The sequence below is a fragment of the Camellia sinensis genome, chromosome 10 (assembly GCF_055761805.1).
Source record: "Camellia sinensis isolate YWXY chromosome 10, ASM5576180v1, whole genome shotgun sequence".
Lineage (NCBI taxonomy): Eukaryota > Viridiplantae > Streptophyta > Magnoliopsida > Ericales > Theaceae > Camellia > Camellia sinensis.
In genome coordinates, this window is record NC_138970.1 from 43140713 (window position 1) to 43161858 (window position 21146).

The 21146-nt window shown below is 32.4% G+C and overlaps 1 protein-coding gene and 1 long non-coding RNA gene across 2 annotated transcripts; one reads left to right on the top strand and one right to left on the bottom strand.

Annotated features, from left to right (window-relative positions):
• Positions 1–1270: 1270 nt before the first annotated feature.
• On the bottom strand, positions 1271–5597 carry LOC114296461 (uncharacterized). The gene is made up of 6 exons (XR_014341964.1): positions 5440–5597; positions 5228–5315; positions 3861–3953; positions 3158–3233; positions 2486–2606; positions 1271–1514 (listed from the first exon to the last, which is right to left on the bottom strand). It is a non-coding gene; the product is annotated as an uncharacterized LOC114296461 (long non-coding RNA).
• A 529-nt stretch (positions 5598–6126) lies between these two features.
• Positions 6127–20221, top strand: LOC145800325 (uncharacterized). The gene is made up of 4 exons (XM_082889982.1): positions 6127–6147; positions 6272–6542; positions 10389–10586; positions 19798–20221. The coding sequence occupies exons 1-4, from the start codon at positions 6127–6129 to the stop codon at positions 19989–19991; spliced, it is 684 nt and encodes a 227-aa protein (XP_082746108.1). The 3' UTR covers positions 19992–20221.
• Positions 20222–21146: the final 925 nt, after the last annotated feature.

The window sequence follows — 21146 nt, forward strand, 5'->3', positions numbered from 1 at the left end:
TTGAAAAGTGAGCGTTAACTCTTATGGTGAATTTCTTTTATAAGGGTAAGTGTAATTATCTATAGTATTTTATTATCTATCTTCTAAAGTGGCGACGTGCTTGCCTTTATCTAGTATTATCTGTCAGATTTTGTTTATAATTTCTAACTGATTGTTTTTAATTTTTTCGCTAAATTCTTTTTCTAATTGAATTAATATATTATTTTTGCATTATTATTTGTGGCGAAATGTTATTATTTAAATTATCCAACTCTACTTCTTTAGTATATCTAATATTCATATAATTTTACTGATAAAATTGAGAAATCAAACTCTAATACTAATTTAATTACATAATAAAATAAAACACGTTTTAAAGATAAAATAAAATTTTAAGATTTTTTTGTAATAAAAATTTAATTAGGTAAGGTCTTTTACTAATTTATAATACTTACAAAAATATATTTTAATTTTATAACCTTTTTAGGGACTAAATATATTTGAATTAAATATTTTAAGGACTTAATAAATTCAATTGATTGTTTAAGGACTAAATAAGTTTTGATTCATATACTTTAAGGCCTTAATAGACTCAATTTAGCGATAATTTTAAGGTAGAAAGTGTAATAAACCCTTAAAATATCAAACTTTTCTATGAATATATAATTTTTTTATGAAAAGTCAACTTAATTGTAATTTTCCCTTAATTTTACTCTTTCATTTTCCACATTAATAACATATGCTACAAAATTGGAAAATTGTATGTATGCACCCTACCGCAAAAATATTTAATTTTTTTACAAAATTTTATAATATCAATCACACACTACAACATATTAGACTTTTGGCGACCAATTATTTTGGTCCCTAAAACTATTATTTTAGTCTCTAAATGATTTTTGTGACAAAATTAATTTCGTCACTAAAAAAGTCACTAAAAGTGCGTCTAGAAAAGTCTTTAGCGACCAATTTTTGAAAATGTCCCCAAAAATGACAATTAGTGACCAATTTTATATTGTCACAAAATATTTGATTTTACAAGACTAAACATTTGGTCGCTAATACTTCGTCATAAAATGTCCCAATTTGGTCGCAAAAAATAAAATAATAACACTTTTAACGACTATGATATTTGGTCGCTAAAAGACATAACTTTCTCTACAACACATTTTCGTCACTAAAAATCAAAGTTAAATTTTGTAATCATTTAATCTCGTAGCTAAAATGCACAAAATTAAATATCATCCAATCATATTAAAAAAAAATTGACATCCACATATCAAACCCACTCTATTCCCAAACCATAATGAGTATATAGAAAGTAAATTTGACAAAAATTAAAACTAAAACTAAAAGTTCCCAAATTCAAATCAAAGTAGTACCAGTTCAAATGAAGAATAGCAACAATACAATAGTTTCTTCAAAGAAAATATCTAAAAAAACATTTTCTCAACATCAATATCAAGCTTTATATCAGATAGGCTTGGCACAAAAGGCTTCAAGCTGTACTTAGGTGTGACACCCTTTGGACATCCCTGCAACCCAAAATTCAAAAAGAAGAATCAAATAATAAGAATCAACACAACATAACCTCATTAAATAATCAAGTCATTCATAATCAAATAAATTACAAATAATGAAAAAACACGTTATCTCAGTGTATTTGAAGTATTAGTGAGCTATAATAAGAATCAACACAACAAGAAAGTGAGTCACCTAGAATCAACATAATAAGGTTATCATAATCCAAACACGTTATCATAATCAAATGTTCTAAATAACAAACACACTAAATTTATAACTATGACAAATCTATCTAGAGCAAAAGGTAGTCACTATGATGGTAAATCAGAAGTAAAACCTCATATAATTACAATTCAATAAATAAAATCTATAAACAGAGCCCACCAAGGAAGGAGGAGAGAAAAATAGATGATAGATGAGTTTCCATTGCAACCTCATATAATTACAATTCAATAAATAAAAATTAGGATTAATTACACTATATATTCTCTTTTTGGTATGAAATAAATTTAGAAAATTCAAAACTAATTTTTTTAGTTTTCATTTTTGTCAAATTAATTTGTAATTTTTTGAAAAAAAAATCAGAAATAATTTCTGAAAACTCAACAGAGTCAAATTATACTTGGACTGTCAATTAAAAGCCTTCCTCTTCAGCTCACACTTTTCGCCCTAACGTCGAGGCCCAGTTGAGCAGAGTCAAAGTTGGGCCCAAACTTGATTTTGGGGGCCGAATTTTAAGTGCACGTAGCTCAACTTGAATTTCCAGTAGCCCTGAAGTACTGGGGTCCGACCACCACTACAAATTTTCTAGTATGTTGCATGTGTCTTATTCTAGTTCTACTCCAAATGTTTCACAAAAAAATAGTGTACTATTGAAAATATAAAATCTTACTAACTTGTATGTAATGTAATGAAGAAATTGCAGCAATTACTAAAGATTCCTTATTAATAGATAATAAGGAATGATGCCTATTGATAGTACCTTTGCAGTAACAGATTCTGTTGCACGCTTCCTCCATAGATCAGCTTTCCGAGTTTCAAATTCCTCTCTACTCATGATGGGGGGTCCAGGATTGATGGCCATCCTAAAATCCAGAAGATCCCTAAAATCCGCAAGAAAATTAGTCAAATTGTTTTGAAAAAGGATAACATTACATTAAAGGCTGAATAGATGATAAAAAAAATGTAAAGCCCATTTCATTGTTGATAGTTTCAGAAAATGAATGTAAAAGTGACATTACTTGAAAATAAGTCAACATTGGAGTATATTAAAAAGATTCAGAATTTCATTTATTTTCCTACAATATTTATATATATATATATATATATTGCAATTAGATGATGCATCAAGGCAGAAAATAAATAAAAATAAATAAATTAAAAAAAAGAAGAAAATATGACTTCAAATTTAATTAAAATTATTTTTTGGTTGTTTAATTCAAACAGCAGCATCAAAAACAAGATTTCGATTCTTTGTAAGAAAAAAATCCTGTAGAAGAGAAATTCTAAGCATTTCTCTGGCTGGGTGCCCATTATCTTTTCCGGCCAAATTGGTGTTCTACCAAATCGTTGATCGTAACCCACCACCAAGAGTACCTGCTGCAGTACATACAGATAATGAAAAATAAATAAATTTAGACAACAAAAAACATACTGATTTTGATTTCAACAAAGAAACATCGCCACTGCTGCTCACTTCTCTACTGAATTCCCGATCTTTAGATAACTCCCTGCCGTAAGAGGAAGAAGTTGAACTCGTCAATCAAATAAAATACTAAATGGGTAATTCAGCTTGAACACACAGTACAGGTCAAATGATCATACATCATAACAATTATTGAACCATAAAAGCTTCAAATGATTCATAAACACAGAACTTGGCTAAAGACTCTTCCAATACAACTAAAAACTTTTGGAGTACACTATCAGCCGCAAAGAGCAAATGGATTTGGTACTCATGAACAAGCATAGAGAATCCAATTCACAAACAGAACTATGTAGACCACCATCTAAGATTTTAAAAAATAAATAAACAAATAAGAGAAATTTTTTTTAACAAAATAGTCATGGATTCAGCCACAACCATCCAGAGTTCCACTTCCAACTCAACAGGACACCAAAATACCAGTTTGAAGTAACAAGGCTCTGGCAAAAGAAAAGAACAATCATGGATTCTCTATCCCGAAATTTCTGTCTATTGATTTTCTATCCCATTTTTGTGATATTAATCTTGACCGAGTTCAATTCTAGAGGAGCATAAATTGCATGAAAGATCAAAGTTCGACAAAATGAATCCAATGGCCAAATTTATCTAGTATATAGTGTGCTAGAAAGCTACAAAAGCATAGAATCCTCACTCAATAGTATATAGAAAGAGTCCGATGATGTTGGAGAGACGGGCGTTGGATGCCAATAGACGATAACCAAAGATCTAAATCCACACTCAACACCTGGACAAAATGCACAAGGAAATAGAGATATGAAAATAGGATATAAGATAAATTCATCTTGAAAAATAGATAACAAAACAAGAGAGACAAAAGAGCGTGTAATTGGAGAATCATTAATGAGCAAAAACGATGCCAGCTAAACTGAGAAGATTGAAATGAAGTAAATTTGGGAAACAAATTATATTATTATATGTTGTTCCCTTTCAAAGAAAAAATAAGAAATGTAAAATGAGTTTTCATTTGTAAGACTGCCAAAGGAGCTTCATCCAAATCTGTCATTCAAGAGTTTTGATTTATTTAAGCTGTAGCACAACAAGATCATCAAAGCAAGAAGCCTCACATAGCTCATCAATTTCTAAGAGTGATTTCCAATTATTGGCACATGTACGGGACTAATTCCTCTGTAAGTGTGTATTAATAATTAGTAACTATAATCCAACATATTTTTGGACTTACAAGTGATCACATTTTAAAATTCCCTACTGAAATTGTAAAAAATAACAGAAAGACTTCTTTTTCTTTTTTTTTCCAGGAGTCAATATAACTAAATTTCATCGAACTTTATTTGGGTTGGATCGCAAGCAATTGGGGACAAGAAAACTTGAAGACCAGCACACTTTGGTTGCCAATCCCCTCAATGGCTAAGCTTTCAACTCTTAGACATAATAGATTTCTTCAGGAAGATTTTCTAGATTACTGGCTGGTAAAAAGTAGTATAGAACGGTGGCGGTGGATTAGGGTAGTTATGAATATATGGATTATCTCCTTCCTGCAGGCTTTCTAGTTTGGGATGGCAGTGGATTAGGCTTTCACAGGATGGGAGAGTCATTGTGTGGACTGTGGCAAAGGAAGGGGATCAATGGGATGGTAAGGTTTTGAAGGATTTTCAGACCCCTGTTTGGGATGGTAAGGTTCTGATTTCTTAAATGATCAGTTTGTTTGGCACAATAATCTACTATAATGCAATTCTGTTTAAGGCGTAGATTTCATTATTGATTTATAACAAAAATGGCAAAAATAATCAGAGAATAGATGATATTCTTGTGTCCTTTTTCTCTTATGCATCCCCAATTCATCATCTCCAACACGCATTAGATTAGACATACATATATACACACACACACAAGTTCAATCTATGTAAACAATTGTTCAATTCCAACAAGCATTAAGATAACAAACAAGTTCAGTCTCTGTAAAACACAGATTGAAACACAATAAGAAATTGAAAACACAATAAACAGGTCGATTACGGAGAGAGTTTAGAGAGTACTGACCTAGGGTTTTCGATACCAGGTGAGAGAGAACTCGAAAGAGAAGTAAATCAACAACTGAGATTCTTCTTCAATGAATCGATGATGAAATCTTCCATTGATTGATGATTACGATGTAGAAAATGATAAAGAGAAAGAAAAAGAGATGATCGGATCAATATTGTAAATCATATATATGTGTATATGCGGGGAGAGAGAGAGAGAGAGAAACGCACCAAAAATTGAAGAAGATTGAGCAAATCTGCCATGGATGCTTCCAATCTGTATTAGAGCACTAGAGAGAGAGCAAACTCGTTGAAGAGAGAAAGAGAGTTGCAACTTTTTGATTGCTAGCAAATCCTGTTAGGGCTGAAGTGAGTCCCGATTTTTTAATGGTTAAAATGATAAAAATATTTGGTCACAAAATGCTTTTAATTGATAATGACAAAAATATTTAGTCTCTAAAAAGGTTAATAATATATTAGCAACCAAATTTATTAGTCTCAATAAGTTATGTAAATATTAAGTGAGAATATTAATAGTCATTTTTATAATCTTATAAGTAAGTTATCATATATTTTAATTTGTCCCTAAAAGATTATTTTTAGTGACCAAATTCAATTAGTCCTTAAATATTAGTCCCTAAAAGACTAATTTCTTGTAGTGACAAAATGCGTAATTTTACCTTACAAATTAGTGTGTAATAAAATGTCTAAAATTTCGTGGTTAATATTGCAAATGTTTGTGGCTTAGTTACAACAGGTTTTGTTACACCAATTTATGGCGAAATTATACATTTTATAGTTGGTATTATGAAATTTTGTGATAAAATTATATATTTTTTAATAGGTACATATGAACCATACCATTTCTCTAAAAAAATTAAACAAAAATCAACGCAAAATTATTTATTTAGGCCCAGCATGGGACAGTCGGAGCCTTCGGTGTTAATTTCCAACAAAGTCCTGCGGCTGTTCCATTGTGTGATCAACAACAGTTGGGCTACATATGGACCATACCATTTCCCTAAAAAATTATACAAAAATCAACGCAAAATTATTTATTTAGGCCCACCATGGGACAGTTGGAGCCTCGGAGTTAAATTTCCAACAAAGTCCAGCAGGTGTTTCATATTCTAGGTGTCATGAAGAGTTAGGCTCACCATGGGACAGTTGGAGCCTCGGAGTTAATTCCCAACAAACAAGCGCAGTGTCAAATCCTTTCCACGGATTTGAAGATGAAGATAACTCCGAAACGATTATTTGCAGAGAAATTGCCGAGTTATCTGTGGAACTCAACTTACCACCTGAAAGCTTGACCATCGACCACTCTGACTGGGGTAAAGCTGTTTTCAACTTTTTTCTCCCTTGGCTTTTTATCTTACATGGCGTCCACCAAAAAAAATTATATATGTATATATATTTAAATATATATATATATATATATATATATATTGTAGTCACTTTAGAATAATTGAAACAAACAATTACTAGATCTACAAACAAATTTTTGGAGATGGCTGTTGAGCGATTTTTTTTTTTTTTTTTTTTTTAAATAGTAAATTCTTCGTCCCATTCATTTTTAAAAAAATTTATTAATTATTAGACAAATTATATCGGTAGTCCTGTAATTTGTCCCTTGTATGAATTAACAATTTGTAATTCTAATTGTATTAATTTAATGAGAAATTTCAATTCAGTTGAAATTTTTAAAAATGATTACAAATCAGTAGTATACTTAATAAATTTTAATATTTAAAACATGGGTTGATTACACTTTATACCCCTCAACTATTATTATCTATTTGGTCCCTAAATTATCGATTGATTGTATTAAATCTCTAAACTACATATAGATTAAAATCTATTTAATCCTTATATTGTCGATTGAATCTATTAAGTTTCAAAAATATTTAAATCAAACTTATTTACTTCATCAAAAGATTACAAAAATAAAATATAAGCTCATAAGTATTATAAATTACTAAAAGACACTATCTAGTTAAAATTTTATTTCAAAAAAAAAACCTAAAAAATTTACTATGTCTTTGAAAAGTGGGCGTTAGCTCTTATGGTAAATTTCTTTTATAAAGGTCAAGGTAATTATCTATAGTATTTTATTATTTATCTTCTAAAATGGCTACATACTTGCCTTTAGGATTTCCTTTATAATTTCTAATTGATTGTGTTTTAAATTTTTTGCTCAATACCTTTTGTAATTTAATTAATATTTTTTTTCTATTATTATTTGTAGTGAAATGTAATTATTTAAATTATCTGATTCTACTTCTTCAATATATCTAATATTCATATAATTTTATTGACAAAATTGAAAAATCAAACTCTAATACTAATTTAATCACATAATGAAATAAAAACACATTTTAAAGACAAAATAAAATTTTAAGATTTTTTTGCAATACAAATTTAATTAGGTAGGTTCTTTTATTAATTTATAATACTTACAAGCATATATTTTAATTTTGTAATCCTTTTAGGAACTAAATAGGTTTCAATTAAATATTTTAATAACTTAATAGATTCAATTGATAGTTTAAGGATTAAATAGACTTTAATTCATAGACTTTAAGGACTTAATAGACTCAATCGATCGTTCAAGAACTAAATAGATAATTTGGCGATAATTTAAAGGTAAGAAGAGCAATAAACCCTTCATTTTGTGCAGACCCATATTCAAGCAAAGTAATATCTGCAAGTATTTTTTTTCTTTTTTCTTTTACAAGAGGTATACTAATTATTTTTATTTGTTTTTGTTTGACATAGTAGTACCGATTTATGCTGGGATATAAATAATAAAACTAACCATCAGTTTAATCAGACAAAATAATAATCATGTGTTTCAATATCGTCGCCGTCGTGGGAGCCCTCTTTCGTCGTTGGAGCCTCGGAGTTAATTTCCAACGAAGTCCTGCAGCTGTTCCATCGTATGATCAACAACAGTTAGGCCCACCATGGGACAGTTGGAGCCTCGGAGTTGATTCCCAACAAAGAAGCGCAGTGTCAAATCCTTTGTTCCCAACAGTTAGGCCCACCATTGGTAAAGCTTTTTTCTCCGGGCAAATTACATATACACCCCTCGAGGTTTGATTAAATTACAGATACCCCCTGAGGTTTCAGAAATTACATCCCGCCCCCTGAGGTTTGTATTTTCATAACAATTTACCCCCTGAGGTTTATATTTCATAACAAATTACCCCCTAATTTCTTATGCAAATATAGCATTCAGGGGGGAATTTGTAATTTCTCAAACCTCAGGGGGGTATTTGTAATTTAGTCAAACCTCGAGGGGTGTATATGTAATTTGCCCTTTTTCTCCCTTTGGTTTTTCTCTAACACGGCCACCCAAAAAAATAAAAAGGAAAATGATTGAGAGCCCTAAAAAAGTTGCCCCTAATACCCCTAATTTCCAATTTTGGAAACTGTTTTTTTTTTTCTTTCTTTTTTCTTTTTTTTTTTCTTTCTTTTTACCCGAAATGGAATTTCGAGCCATTCGGGGCTCTCCATTTCGGGCCCTCAATCACCGCCCAAATAAAAATATTGTAGCCACTTTGGAATTATTGAAGCAAACAATTACTAGATCTGCAAACAAATTTTTGGAGATGGCTATTGGGGGAAATCTATTTTTTTTTTTTTAAAGTAGTAATTTCTTCATCCCATCCATTTCTAATTTTTTTTTATTAATTATTGGACAAATTATATTAGTAGTCCTGTGATTTGTCTCTTGTATGAATTAACAATTTGTAATTCTAATTGTATTAATTCTAGGAGAAATTTCAATTCAGGTGAAATTTCTAAAAATATATTACAAATCAGTGGTATATTTTATAAATTTTAATAATTAAAATATGGGTTTATTACAGTTTAGACCCCTCAATTATTGTCAAATGGTCTATTTAGTCCTTAAACTATTGATTGAGTCTATTAAATCCCTAAAGGTTATAGATTAAAGTCCATTTAATCCCTAAATTATCGATTGAATCTATTAAGTCTCTAAAGTATTTAAATCAAAATTATTCAGTCCCTGAAAGGATTACAATCTGGTTAAAATTTTATTTCAAAAAAATCTTAAATTTTTATTATGCCTTTGAAAAGTGGGCGTTAGCTCTTTTGGTGAATTTCTTTTATAAAGGTAAATGTAATTATCTATAATATTTTATTATCTATCTTCTAAAGTGGCGACGTGTTTTCCTTTATCTAGTAGTATCTGTCAAATTTTGTTTATAATTTCTAATTGATCGTTTTTAAATTTTTTGCTAAATTCTTTTTGTAATTTAATTAATATATTATTTTTGTATTATTATTTGTGGCGAAATGTTATTATGTAAATTATCTAACTCTACTTCTTTAGTATATCTAATATTCATATAATTTTATTGATAAAATTGAGAAATCAAACTCTAATACTAATTTAATTACATAATAAGATAAAACATGTTTTAAAGATAAAATAAAATTTTAAGATTTTACTAATATATAATACTTACAAACATATATTTTAATTTTATATTCCTTTTAGGGACTAAATATACTTGAATTAAATATTTTAAGGACTTAATAAATTCAATTGATAGTTTAAGAATTAAGTAGATTTTGATTCATATACTTTAAAAATTAATAGACTCAATTTAGTGATAGTTTCAAGGTAGAAAGTATAATAAACCTTTAAAAAATCAAACTTTTCTATGAATATATAATTATTATTTATTTTATGAAAAGTCAACTTAATTGTAATTTTTCCTTAATTTTACGCCTTAATTTTCCACAGTAATAACATATGCTACAAAATTGGAAAATCGTACGTATGCACCCTATCACCAAAATATGTAATTATTTTTACAAAATTTCATAATATCAATCACAAAATATGTAATCTTACCTTACAAATTGGTGTATAATAAAATGTCTAAAATTTTGTGATTAATTTTGCAAATATTTATGGCTTAGTTATAATATTTTTTATTACAATAATTTATGACGAAATTTTACATTTTATAATTAGTATTAAAAAATTTTGTGATAAAATTACACATTGTTTTAATAAGTACATATGAACCATACCATTTCTCTAAAAAAAAGTTAAAACAAAAATCAACGCAAAGTTATTTATTTAGGCCCACCATGGGACAGTCGGAGCGTCGGAGTTAATTTCCAACAAAGTCCTGCAGGTGTTGCAGATTGTGCAGTACCGTTAAGCACACCATGGGACAGTTGGAGCCCCGGAGTTAATTCCCAACAAAGAAGCGCAGTGTCAGATCCTGAAGATGAAGATGACTCCGAAATGATTATTTACAGAGAAATTGCGGAGTTATGTGTGGAACTCAACTTAGCACCTGAAAACTTGACCATCGACCACTCTGACTGGGGTAAAGCTTTTTTCAACTTTTTTTCTCCCTTGGTTTTTTAAAATATGGATTTATTACACTTTATATCCCTCAACTATTATTGTCCACTTGATTCTTAAATTATGGATTGATTCTATTAAATCTTTGAACTACATATAGATTAAAATCTATTCAATCCTTAAATTGTTAATTGAATCTATTAAATCTCTAAAATAATTAAATCAAACATATTTACTTTATGAAAAGATTACAAAAATAAAATATAAGCCATAAGTGTTATAAATTACTTAAAGACACTATCTAGTTAAAATTTTATTTCAAAAAAAAGAAAAAAAAACCTAAAAATTTTACTATGTCTTTGAAAAGTGGGCGTTAGCTCTTATGGTAAATTTCTTTTATAAAGGTAAATGTAATTATTTATAGGATTTTATTATTTATCCTCTAAAATGACTGCGTACTTTCCTTTAGGATTTCGTTTATAATTTCTAATTGATTGTTTTTAAATTTTTTGGTCAATTCTTTTTGTAATTTAATTAATATATTATTTTTCTATTATTATTTGTAGTGAAATGTAATTATTTAAATTATTTGATTCTACTTCTTCAATATATCTAATATTCATATAATTTTATTCACAAAACTGAAAAATCAAACTCTAATACTAATTTAATCACATAATGAAATAAAAACACGTTTTAAAGACAAAATAAAATTTTAAGATTTTTTTGTTTTATTAATTTATAATACTTACAAGTATATATTTTAATTTTGTAATCCTTTTAGGAACTAAATAGTTTCAATTAAATATTTTAAGAACTTAATAGATTCAATTGATAGTTTAAGGACTGAATATACTTTAATTCATAGACTTTAAAGACTTAATAGACTCAATCGATAGTTCAAAAACTAAATAGATAATTTGGCGATAATTTAGAGGTAAAAGGAGCAATAAACCCTTAAAATATTAAACTTTTCTATGAATATATAATTATTTTATGAAAAGTCAACTTAATTGTAATTTTCCCTTAATTTTACTCTTTAATTTTCTACACTAATAACATCCGCTACAAATTTGGGAAATCCTATGTATGCACCCTACTGCAAAATATATGTAATTTTTTCACAAAATTTCGTAATATCGACCATAAAATGCGTATCCTTGCCATACAAATTGGTGAGGAATAAAATATCCAAAATTTTATGATTGATATTGAAAAAGTCTGTAGCTTAGTTACCATATTTTTTGTTACACCAATTTGTGGTGAGATTATGTATTTTGTAGTTAGTGTTACAAAATTTTGTAGTAAAGTTACATATTTTTTTGGTAGGGTACATATGGACCATACCATTTCTCTAAAAAAATTAAACAAAAATCAACTGAAAATTATTTAATTCAAAATTAAATAAATAATTTCAAATTGGATAACAGATCTTGAGAGTAAATAAATTATTTTGCCTCTTGTGTTCAATCTAATTTTTGAAAGTGAGTTATTATTTTTTTCTAAATTGACACAATGTGAAAAATTTAACGGTGATGCTACACGCACTAATTGATATACTAATTACTAATATATGTTATGATATTATCATTTCAATATTATGACCCCTCCCATTATATAAATTTTAAAAATCTAAAACTTCTAAAATTATACTACATCATTCGTTAATACATTAATTAATATATCAATTGGTGCGTATAGTATTATTCGAAATTTAATGATAGAATTGATTCCAATTAGAACTAAAATGATCAAATTGGATGAAAGATCTTTAGAGCAAATAAAATGAGTTCAATCTAGTTTTTAAAACCAAGTTATTAAGTTTACTAAATTCGCGCAATGTTAAAAAATTAATGATAGAATGGATTGCAAGTAGAACTAAAATGATCAAATTGACATGACACAAGCTATAAATATAATTTTGGGCAAATTACATCGACAGCCCATACATTTTGTTACTTGTGTCGCTTTAGTTTCTACATTTTTTCATTAGCTCAATTTTTATCATTAATTTTAGATTTTATGTTAATTTGGTCCAATTGATAATACCGTTAGTGTTTTTTATGAAAAATTATCACTAAATTAATTGAAGTCAACTCATTGATTTGAACAAGTTTATAATTTTGCTTTTAAAAGCATGACATATGTCACTTATGTACATATTTTTCATTAAAAAATATTAATAATTATAATCGATTAGATTAAATTGAGACAAAATAATAAATTAAATGTCAAAATCAAACCAATTAGAAATTATAAGAATCAAAATAATATAAAAAATCAAAATACAGGAACTATCAACGTAATTTGTCCTCTAATTTGCTTTTAATTTCACTGGTACTTGTTGAACGAAGCTTCAGGTATATACTTATTAGTAACAAAAATTTCCAAAAAAGTGCAGGATGAATGCTTTCTATGCGTATTTTCTTTTTTTGCAGAACTAGTGTGCTTTTTTCTTTTCTTTTTTTTTTTTTTGAAATTCATGTTTTTTGCAGCACTTCTCATGCAGATTAAACCCAGGAACGAATCACCACCATTCCGTCACATAAATGCTTTCAGTATTGACTATATAAACTGATATTATATGCAACATATCTAACAAAAAATGGACCGTTGGAGGGGCAATGGTGGTTGGATTCCGGTAGTGAGGCATCGGAATGGAGGTGGATCAAAACGCAGTGAGTCAAGCTTTGGACTCTTTTCGATTTTTGTGGACAACCTACCTCAATCAATGGATGTCAGATCCCTGTTCAAACTCTTCACTAAGTTTGGTATCGTGAAGGATGCTTATATACCTTTCAAAAGAAGGGTAGCGACAAACTCAAGATTTGGGTTTGTGAGGTTCGGTTGCTCTGTTGCAGCTGACATTGCTATCCAAAAAGCTAATGGGCTGTTGGTAGATGATAGAGAGCTAGAAGTTAAAAAAGCTACTCATGAAAGGGGTTCACGGGCGGAACACAGTAAAAGGAGATCGCAACCCATGAGTAGATTTTCAGGCACAGGCAACATCAGGGGCCATCCGTCAGGTGCAGGGCAAAAATCATACGCAGAGGTTCTAAAAGGAAAAACTCCTGTGGTAGCTGGAACTGTAAGCACGACCATAAAAGTTGATGAAGTTGGGCATGGTTGGCTTTATGAGAGTGCATTAATCAGGCTCAAGAATGAATATTCCTTGCGTGACATTAGGACAGTTTTGAAGGAGAAAGGGCTGGATCAGGTGCTAGTCAGAAAGGGAGGCGGGCGTGATGTAATCTTAACCTTCAATTCCTAAGTGGAGTTGAACTCTAAAATCTGCAGCATCAAGGAATGGTTCAAGGACTATAGCCAGTCGGTAGGGGTATGGAAGCCAGATTTTCACTATGAACCAGAGAGGTGCCTGTGGTTGAGGTGTTATGGTGTGCCACTAAATTTTTGGAACCGAAACACTTTCAACAACATTGGAAATTTGTGGGGTACTGTCCTCAGTTTGGATGGAGACACTACTCATCAAAAGTCTTTCTCTTATGCCAAAATCAGATTGGCTACACCATATATGGAGCCTATTAACAAAACTATCTTCTTAGAGTGCAAGGGTCAACTCTACCCCATCCTTGTGTGCGAAGATCATATTGCAGACATCAATATCTTGAAGCATAATGGTGAAGTTTGCAGCTCCATTGAGAGCTACAGTAGTAAAGAGGAAGAAAATATCTATGAGGAGAATAGCAGGGAGGAAAACGAAGATGATGAGGTGGCAGCACAGTGTGGTAAGCCTATAGCTGAGCTGGCATGTGATAATATGGCAGATGAAGATGTGGCAGCACCATGTGGCAAGCCTATAGCTGAGCTGGCATGTGACCATATGGGAGCACTGGCGAATGAGCCTTCAGCTTGTCACAACAGAGAAAAGGGAAGCACAGTAGTTGAGGAGACACAGAGGGATGGTAGCTGCTGCAGAGAGGAAGGAGCGGGTGTAGAGGTAATGATACAAGAGAAGTCAGAGCTAAGGCCAAATCGCAATGATGACAATCAGAGGTGTGTAGAGCAAGTTTCTACATCTGGTTTCAACAATAGTCTAAATGGATCTAAAGAGGGCTCCCAGATTGGCATTAATCTTGAGGTGGATCTGTCCCAATTGATTTGTAACAACGTAATTCCTGGTTCTTCTCTTAGGCCCATTGATCAGCCCAATGAACATTGTGTTTTAAGGCCTGGTAACATTGGGATCATGGCCTCTCATAAGGTTTCTCCGGGGCCTTTAATTATTGTTGGCCCAAATAGCAAGGAAATTTTGAGCCACATTCACACCGATCATTTTAGGCCTTCTGCTAACAGCTCTATTTCTCTGCGGAATGCGAAGAATAGAAGGAAAAAAAAAAAGAGGCACAGTTCGAAGGGTATTCCAAGTTTTCTAGACTCTATGGTCACAAAGCAGTTCACAAATCTAGCTCCAAATCTATCATATACAGACCAGCAGCTGCTGCACTTGCTCAATCAGACTTGTCTGAGGCTGAATCAAGCCAAGATTACCTTCTCCGAGAAGCCACAGCCACTATCCAATTGGGGAAAACTCTTGATATCAATTTTAATGGGCAAGAAAATGTTGCACTTGCCAAGATTATTGAATTAGAGTTAAAAGATAAGGAGAGACTTATCAAAGATGGGAAAACAAAACAATAAGTTGTTGTGGAAGGGGGATTCTGAGTGTTTTATTTGTTTCATCATGAAGCTCTTATCTTGGAATATTAGGGGGTTAGGAAAGTCTATGAAGAAAAGTAGAATCAAGAAGCTTTTAAAAGACATAGCTATTGATATTACTTTCTTTCAAGAAACAAAGAAAGCTGTGGTCTCAGATATTGTGGTTAGAGGGCTTTGGGGGAGCAAGAAAATGGAGTATATGTCTGTGGATCCAGAAGGCACTGCTGGTGGACTCCTTTGCATATGGGATCCAGATGTTTTTCAACTTGCTGATTGTTGCTGCACTAGGAGGTACATTTTGCTCTCAGGTCTTCTATATAACTCCTTTGATTGTGTTTTGGTAAATGTCTACGCTCCAAATGATGCTACCAACAGGTTCAAACTGTGGGAAAACCTGTCTAATCTCAAGGCTTCCTTCACAAAACCTTGGTGCTTAGGAGGAGACTTCAATGAAATCAGTCATATAGGCGAGAGGGTGGGATGTTCTAGAAGAGATAAAGGAATGAATGATTTTAATGAGTTTATTGGAACATGTGAGTTCAATGATCTACCTCTTTTGGGAAGGAAATATACTTGGTGCAATGCCCAGGAATCAGAGAAGTGGAGCCGGATTGATAGAGTGCTGCTCAGTCCTGAATGGTTGATTAATTTCAAATTGAAGCTTTGGGGGCTACCCAGGTCAGTTTCAGACCACTGGCCATTGTTACTGATGGAGGATGAAAGAGATTGGGGCCCAAGGCCTTTCAGGTTCATTAATGCTTGGACCTTGCACCCCTCTTTCTCTAAGCTCCTTGCTAATTTCTGGAACAATACCACTATTTCGGGCTGGGCTGGGTTCATAATTGTACAAAAACTGAAACTTCTAAAGCTAGTGCTAAAAAAGTGGAATAATGAGGTGTTTGGTAATATCAACACAAAGCTTAAGGAATCTGAAGAAGAATTGCATGCAATTGACATAGTAGCTGAGGCTAGACCATTACTTGACACAGAAAAAGAAAGAAGAAGAGTGATTAGATGTGAAGTGTGGAAGCTTTTTAGAATGGTGGATTGGTTATGGTTACAAAAATCCAGATTAAATTGGACTTTGAATGGTGATAGAAACACGAGGTTTTTCCATGTCTCTGCTAGCACTAGGCAGAGTATAAACCTTCTCAACTCTATTTCAGTTGATGGGGTATCTTATGAGGATCCTAACAGGATTAAGCTGGAGGTACTGCTCCACTTCAAGGGTCATTTTGCTGAATCTTGGGTAAATAGGCCTGTTTTGGAGGGGGGAGTTCAATTCTATTGAGCCAGGTCTTATTTCCCAGCATCTTGTTTCAGATTTCAAGGAGAATGAGGTTAAGGCGGCTATAATGGAATGCAATAACAATAAAGCTCCAGGCCCTGATGGGTTCAACCTGTTGTGTTATCAAAAATATTGGAAGATCATGAAGGAGGATATTATGCAATTCTTTAAAGATTTTCACACCCATAGCAAGCTTGCGTATGGCATCAATAGTTCCTTCATTACTCTCATCCCCAAGCTGGAGAATCCTAATGGTATAACTGACTATAGACCTATTAGTCTTGTGGGCTCTCTATACAAAATATTGGCTAAAGTTCTAACGGGTAGACTGAAGGTAGTAATGCCCTCTATTATTGGTGAAACTTAGACTGCTTTTCTTGGAGGGCGAAATATCTTAGATGGAGTATTCATTGCTAATAAAGTGGTTGATGGCTGGAAGAAGACCAAGAAGTCGGGGCTAATTTTACAGTTGGATTTTGAGAAAGCATTTGATTCGGTTAACTGGGAATTTTTATTTTCCATGCTTTCTAGTTTTGGATTTGGGTCTAAATGGATCTCTTGGATGAAAGTTTGCGTCTCTTCACCTCGGTTATCCATTCTTGTAAATGGATCACCAACTAAGGAGTTTTCACCACAAAAAGGTCTTAGGCAGGGTGACCCACTCTCACCATTCCTCTTCAATATAGCAGCGGAAGGGCTCAACATTCTTCTCAACAGAGCACTTAATCTTGGCACTCTCAAAGGAGTGAAGCTTGGGGCTAATGAGGTTCTCTTATCCCATCTCCAATTTGCAGATGATTCAATTCTTTTTTGTGAAGCAGAGTGGGATCAGTTGGTAGTCATCAAACGAATTCTTAGATGTTTTGAAACTCTATCGGGCCTTAGAATCAACTATCATAAAAGCGTTGTGTGCGGGATTGGTGTGTCGGATGACCTTTTGCTGTCTTTTGCAAATCTCCTTAATTGTAAGGTGCATAAACTCCCAATGAAATTTTTGGGACTACCATTAGGAGCCAATCCAGGTAGGAAATCAATGTGGAAACCTGTTCTTCACAAAATCAAAGTCAAGCTTGCAGGGTGGAAGAGGAAATTACTATCTTTCGCAGGTAGACTAACCTTGATAAAGTCTGTTCTATCCAGCCTCCCTACGTACTACCTCTCTCTATTTAAGATGCCTGAGGGAGTTGCGAAAGAAATTGAGAAGATTCAAGCTGTGTTCTTGTGGGGTGGCAATGATCTAAAGAGGAAAGTTCATCTAGTGAAATGGGTGGATATAACAAAGCCTGTCAATCAAGGGGGTCTAGGTATAAAAAGGATCCGAGATGTGAATACCTGTTTACTTCTCAAATGGTGGTGGAAGTTTGGGAATCAAGTCAATGCGCTATGGAGAAGGGCTATTTGTAGCAAATATAAAATCAATGAAAACTGTTGGCATCCTCCTCTCGAACCCCATTATAAACACTCTAGATTGTGGACTGATATCATTTCCATTGGGGCCTCTAGCAGGAATATCTTCAACTTCTATTTGGTTAACTGTCTAATTAAAGTGGGGAATGGGTCTAGAATCTTATTTTGGCATGACAAATGGTGTGGAGGGCTCTGTTTTAAATCTGAATTCCCTCTTCTTTACAACCTTACTACTGAAAAGGAAGGATCCCTTCATTATTTCTACCACAGAAAATCCAGCTCAGATAATTGGAATTTTCAGTACAGAAGAGAGCTTTATGATTGGGAATTACTTGAAGAAATTCGACTTGTTATTGTCTTATCCTCTTCTCCCCCTCTGTGTTTAGACATGGCGGATTGTCTTGTTTGGGCCAATGGTTCTTTCTCTGTATCTGCTCTTTACTCTTTCAGCAGCTCCCAGCATGGCCCTCTCCTACAAATTTGTAAATTTGTCTGGTATAATGCACTTCCCCCCAAAGTTCTCTTTTTTGGTTGGCTAGCTTGGAAAAATAGATTAAAGACAGCAGAGCTTCTGCACAGATTAGGCATATTAAGCAGCAGTGCATCCACCCTCTGCCCATTTTGCAGCTCTGAAATTGAAACTGCTGTCCATATTTTGCTACACTGCCCTTTCTCCTGGTGTATCTGGTCATCAGTGATTCAGGACTGGGGATTTAATTGGTGCATTCAAGGTTCAGTAGAAGGTCTTTTCTACTGGTGGATGGGTGGAAAATTAAAGAGGCTCGAGAAGAAAATCTGGAAAGCAATACCCTTAGTGGTTCTGTGGTCTCTCTGGAAACATAGGAATGAGTGTGTCTTTTCTTTGTCTCAACCCAATTCCTTTGGTCTATATGATCTCATCAAAACCAGAACTGTTCTTTGGCTTAAAGCTACTTCAAAGGACTTTCCTCTCTCAGTTGATGATTATTTGTTCAAATGGAATCAGATCAGATGCTGAATCAGTTGGTGCAAATTAGGGACTAGGTTGACTATTTGTTTGAATATTAAGGCAGCAGGGTTATGTTGTTATGGATTGCCTTCAGATATGCTTCAAACCTTTGTAGGCTGCTGGTGGCGAAAAGTATGCTTGGTGAAAAGTCTGGTACATGTATTGTGGGGGGTGCATCTACTGCTAATGCTAACCAACACAAAGATAGACCAGACCATATGATAGTCATGTTAACTATTAGTCACAGTACCAGATGTGGATCAAGATGAACCTGTCCTGGTTTGGTGTTTGGGCTGTCAAGATGTGGATCAAGGTTTCTTCAATGGCAGTGGCTTCTCCAGTGTAATTTTGCATTAGGAATGGCCCAGTGGTCTGCTGCTGGTCTGCTTCTCTGCTACGTTGTCCTGCTTCTCCATTTCCAGATCTGGTATTTGGGCTGATGTTGTGTGATTCTGCTGTCTTCTGCTTTGGGCTGTTTTGGACTCTTACGCTCTCTGTGGTTTGGTTGTTTGTGAGAGAAGACATCGCTAGGAGATTCCTATCATGTTGATCAAAGGGAATTAGTTTACAGCTGGTGCTAGCAGCAGCAGGCAATGTTAGATGGTGGAGATTGCAGCTGGTGTCCCTTTTTTCTCTTTGTTTTTGGTTTCTTTCTTCCTAGTTGGTTTCTCACCAACTCGGGGGTGCTAGCAAATGATAGAATGAGTTTTTTGGTGCCAACCTAGTTGGGATCATTCAGCTCATTGTGATGCTCCTGCACTCCTCTTCTCTTTATTAGTGTATTGTTTTTGTACCTTGTGCTAATTTTACATCAATAAAGCTTCTTTTTGCTGATCAAAAAAAATATAAACTGATATTATAACACATACACAGGTCTACCTGAAATCCTTTCTCATCTCAAGAAGTTGAAAGCAAATAAGGAGGCTGGCCAACCATCTTCTCAGCTATCGATCCATTTTATTTACGAGGTCCCTGAGGAGCTTCTTCCACTAAAGCAAAAGAAGGCGAACAAAGGAAAGAATATTTTGTTCTCTGCTATTAGTAAAATTTCAAAGCGGTTCAAGTGAAATTGAGACGTTCAATTGGAAATTAGTCTTTTTGGGGTATGCCTTCGGTTGGTTCCTTGCCAACCGAGTTTTCTTTTTCCTTGTCCTTGGGGCCCTGTTGTTTTAACAGTGCTTTGTGTATCATCTCTTTGTATTCAATAAAAGCGTAATTTCAGCTTTTAGTTTGAGCAAAATTTTATTTTGCTTTTGTAATTTTTAATTCCATTAATTTAAATTCCACACTTCAACTATGTTATATTGTGCGTCCCCCTCCAGTTCATTGTTAGCATTTTGAACCGACACTATTGTTTCATGTGTGAATTTTGTCAACTTTTTTACAAGAAAATAAAAACTAAATGAATTACACCAATAATCCTTATAATTTATTTTGAATTTTATTTTAGTTTCTCACGTTTCGCACTTGTCATTCTTCTTAGGCACTAATTCATTATATATGTGGAAAAAGTTTTCCTCCAGCTCAAGATGTAGGAATTTCTATAACACAAATAATACGGCACCTATGATCAAATAAGAGATTAAATATATGTTAGATAACCTGTGAATTTTTTTTATAATTAAATTGTTATCTAAAAATATAAAATTCAATTTTGATAATTTTTGGGTGACCCATCACCAAAATTTTTATTTATTTATTTTTTCTTTAGTGATTTTTTTCCCTATATTTCTACAGCACACAATGTTGCATAATGTATGTAAAATTTCAACTGATACTAATTGAGCAATACATTTTTGAAACAATTTGTTCATGCAAAATATATTTCTACAACACACAATGTTGAATAATGAATGTAAAATTTCAACTGATATTAATTGAGCAATACAATGTTGAAAGAATTTGTTTGTACAATAAATAAATAAATGTGTTATTTTTTTAAATTTTTTTTATCTGTTTGAAGTATAAAAAGATTAGATTTCTTTACAAATATTTTAATTTTAAGATGCATCTAGATTATGTACATATAAAAATTTTAAAAATTTGACTAAGATATAAGAAAGTTACTAAAGACCCAAAAAAAAAAAAAAAAAATTACAATTCAAGGAAACATGTAATAAAATACTAGTTATTAGATAACTTATTTTCTTTTTCGTAATTAAACCTTTATCGAAATGGAAGTGAACCATCCACCATTCACAGTTTTGTCACTAATTGCAAAT

Bases quoted from the DNA above. Each gene is read 5' to 3' on its own strand.
- LOC145800325 (XM_082889982.1), top strand. From the start codon at position 6,127: ATGGGACAGTCGGAGCCTTCG. The intron at 6,148-6,271 runs GTGTTAATTTCC...TTATTTATTTAG, and splicing joins TGGGACAGTCGGAGCCTTCG to GCCCACCATGGGACAGTTGG. The intron at 6,543-10,388 runs GTAAAGCTGTTT...AAAGTCCTGCAG, and splicing joins CATCGACCACTCTGACTGGG to GTGTTGCAGATTGTGCAGTA.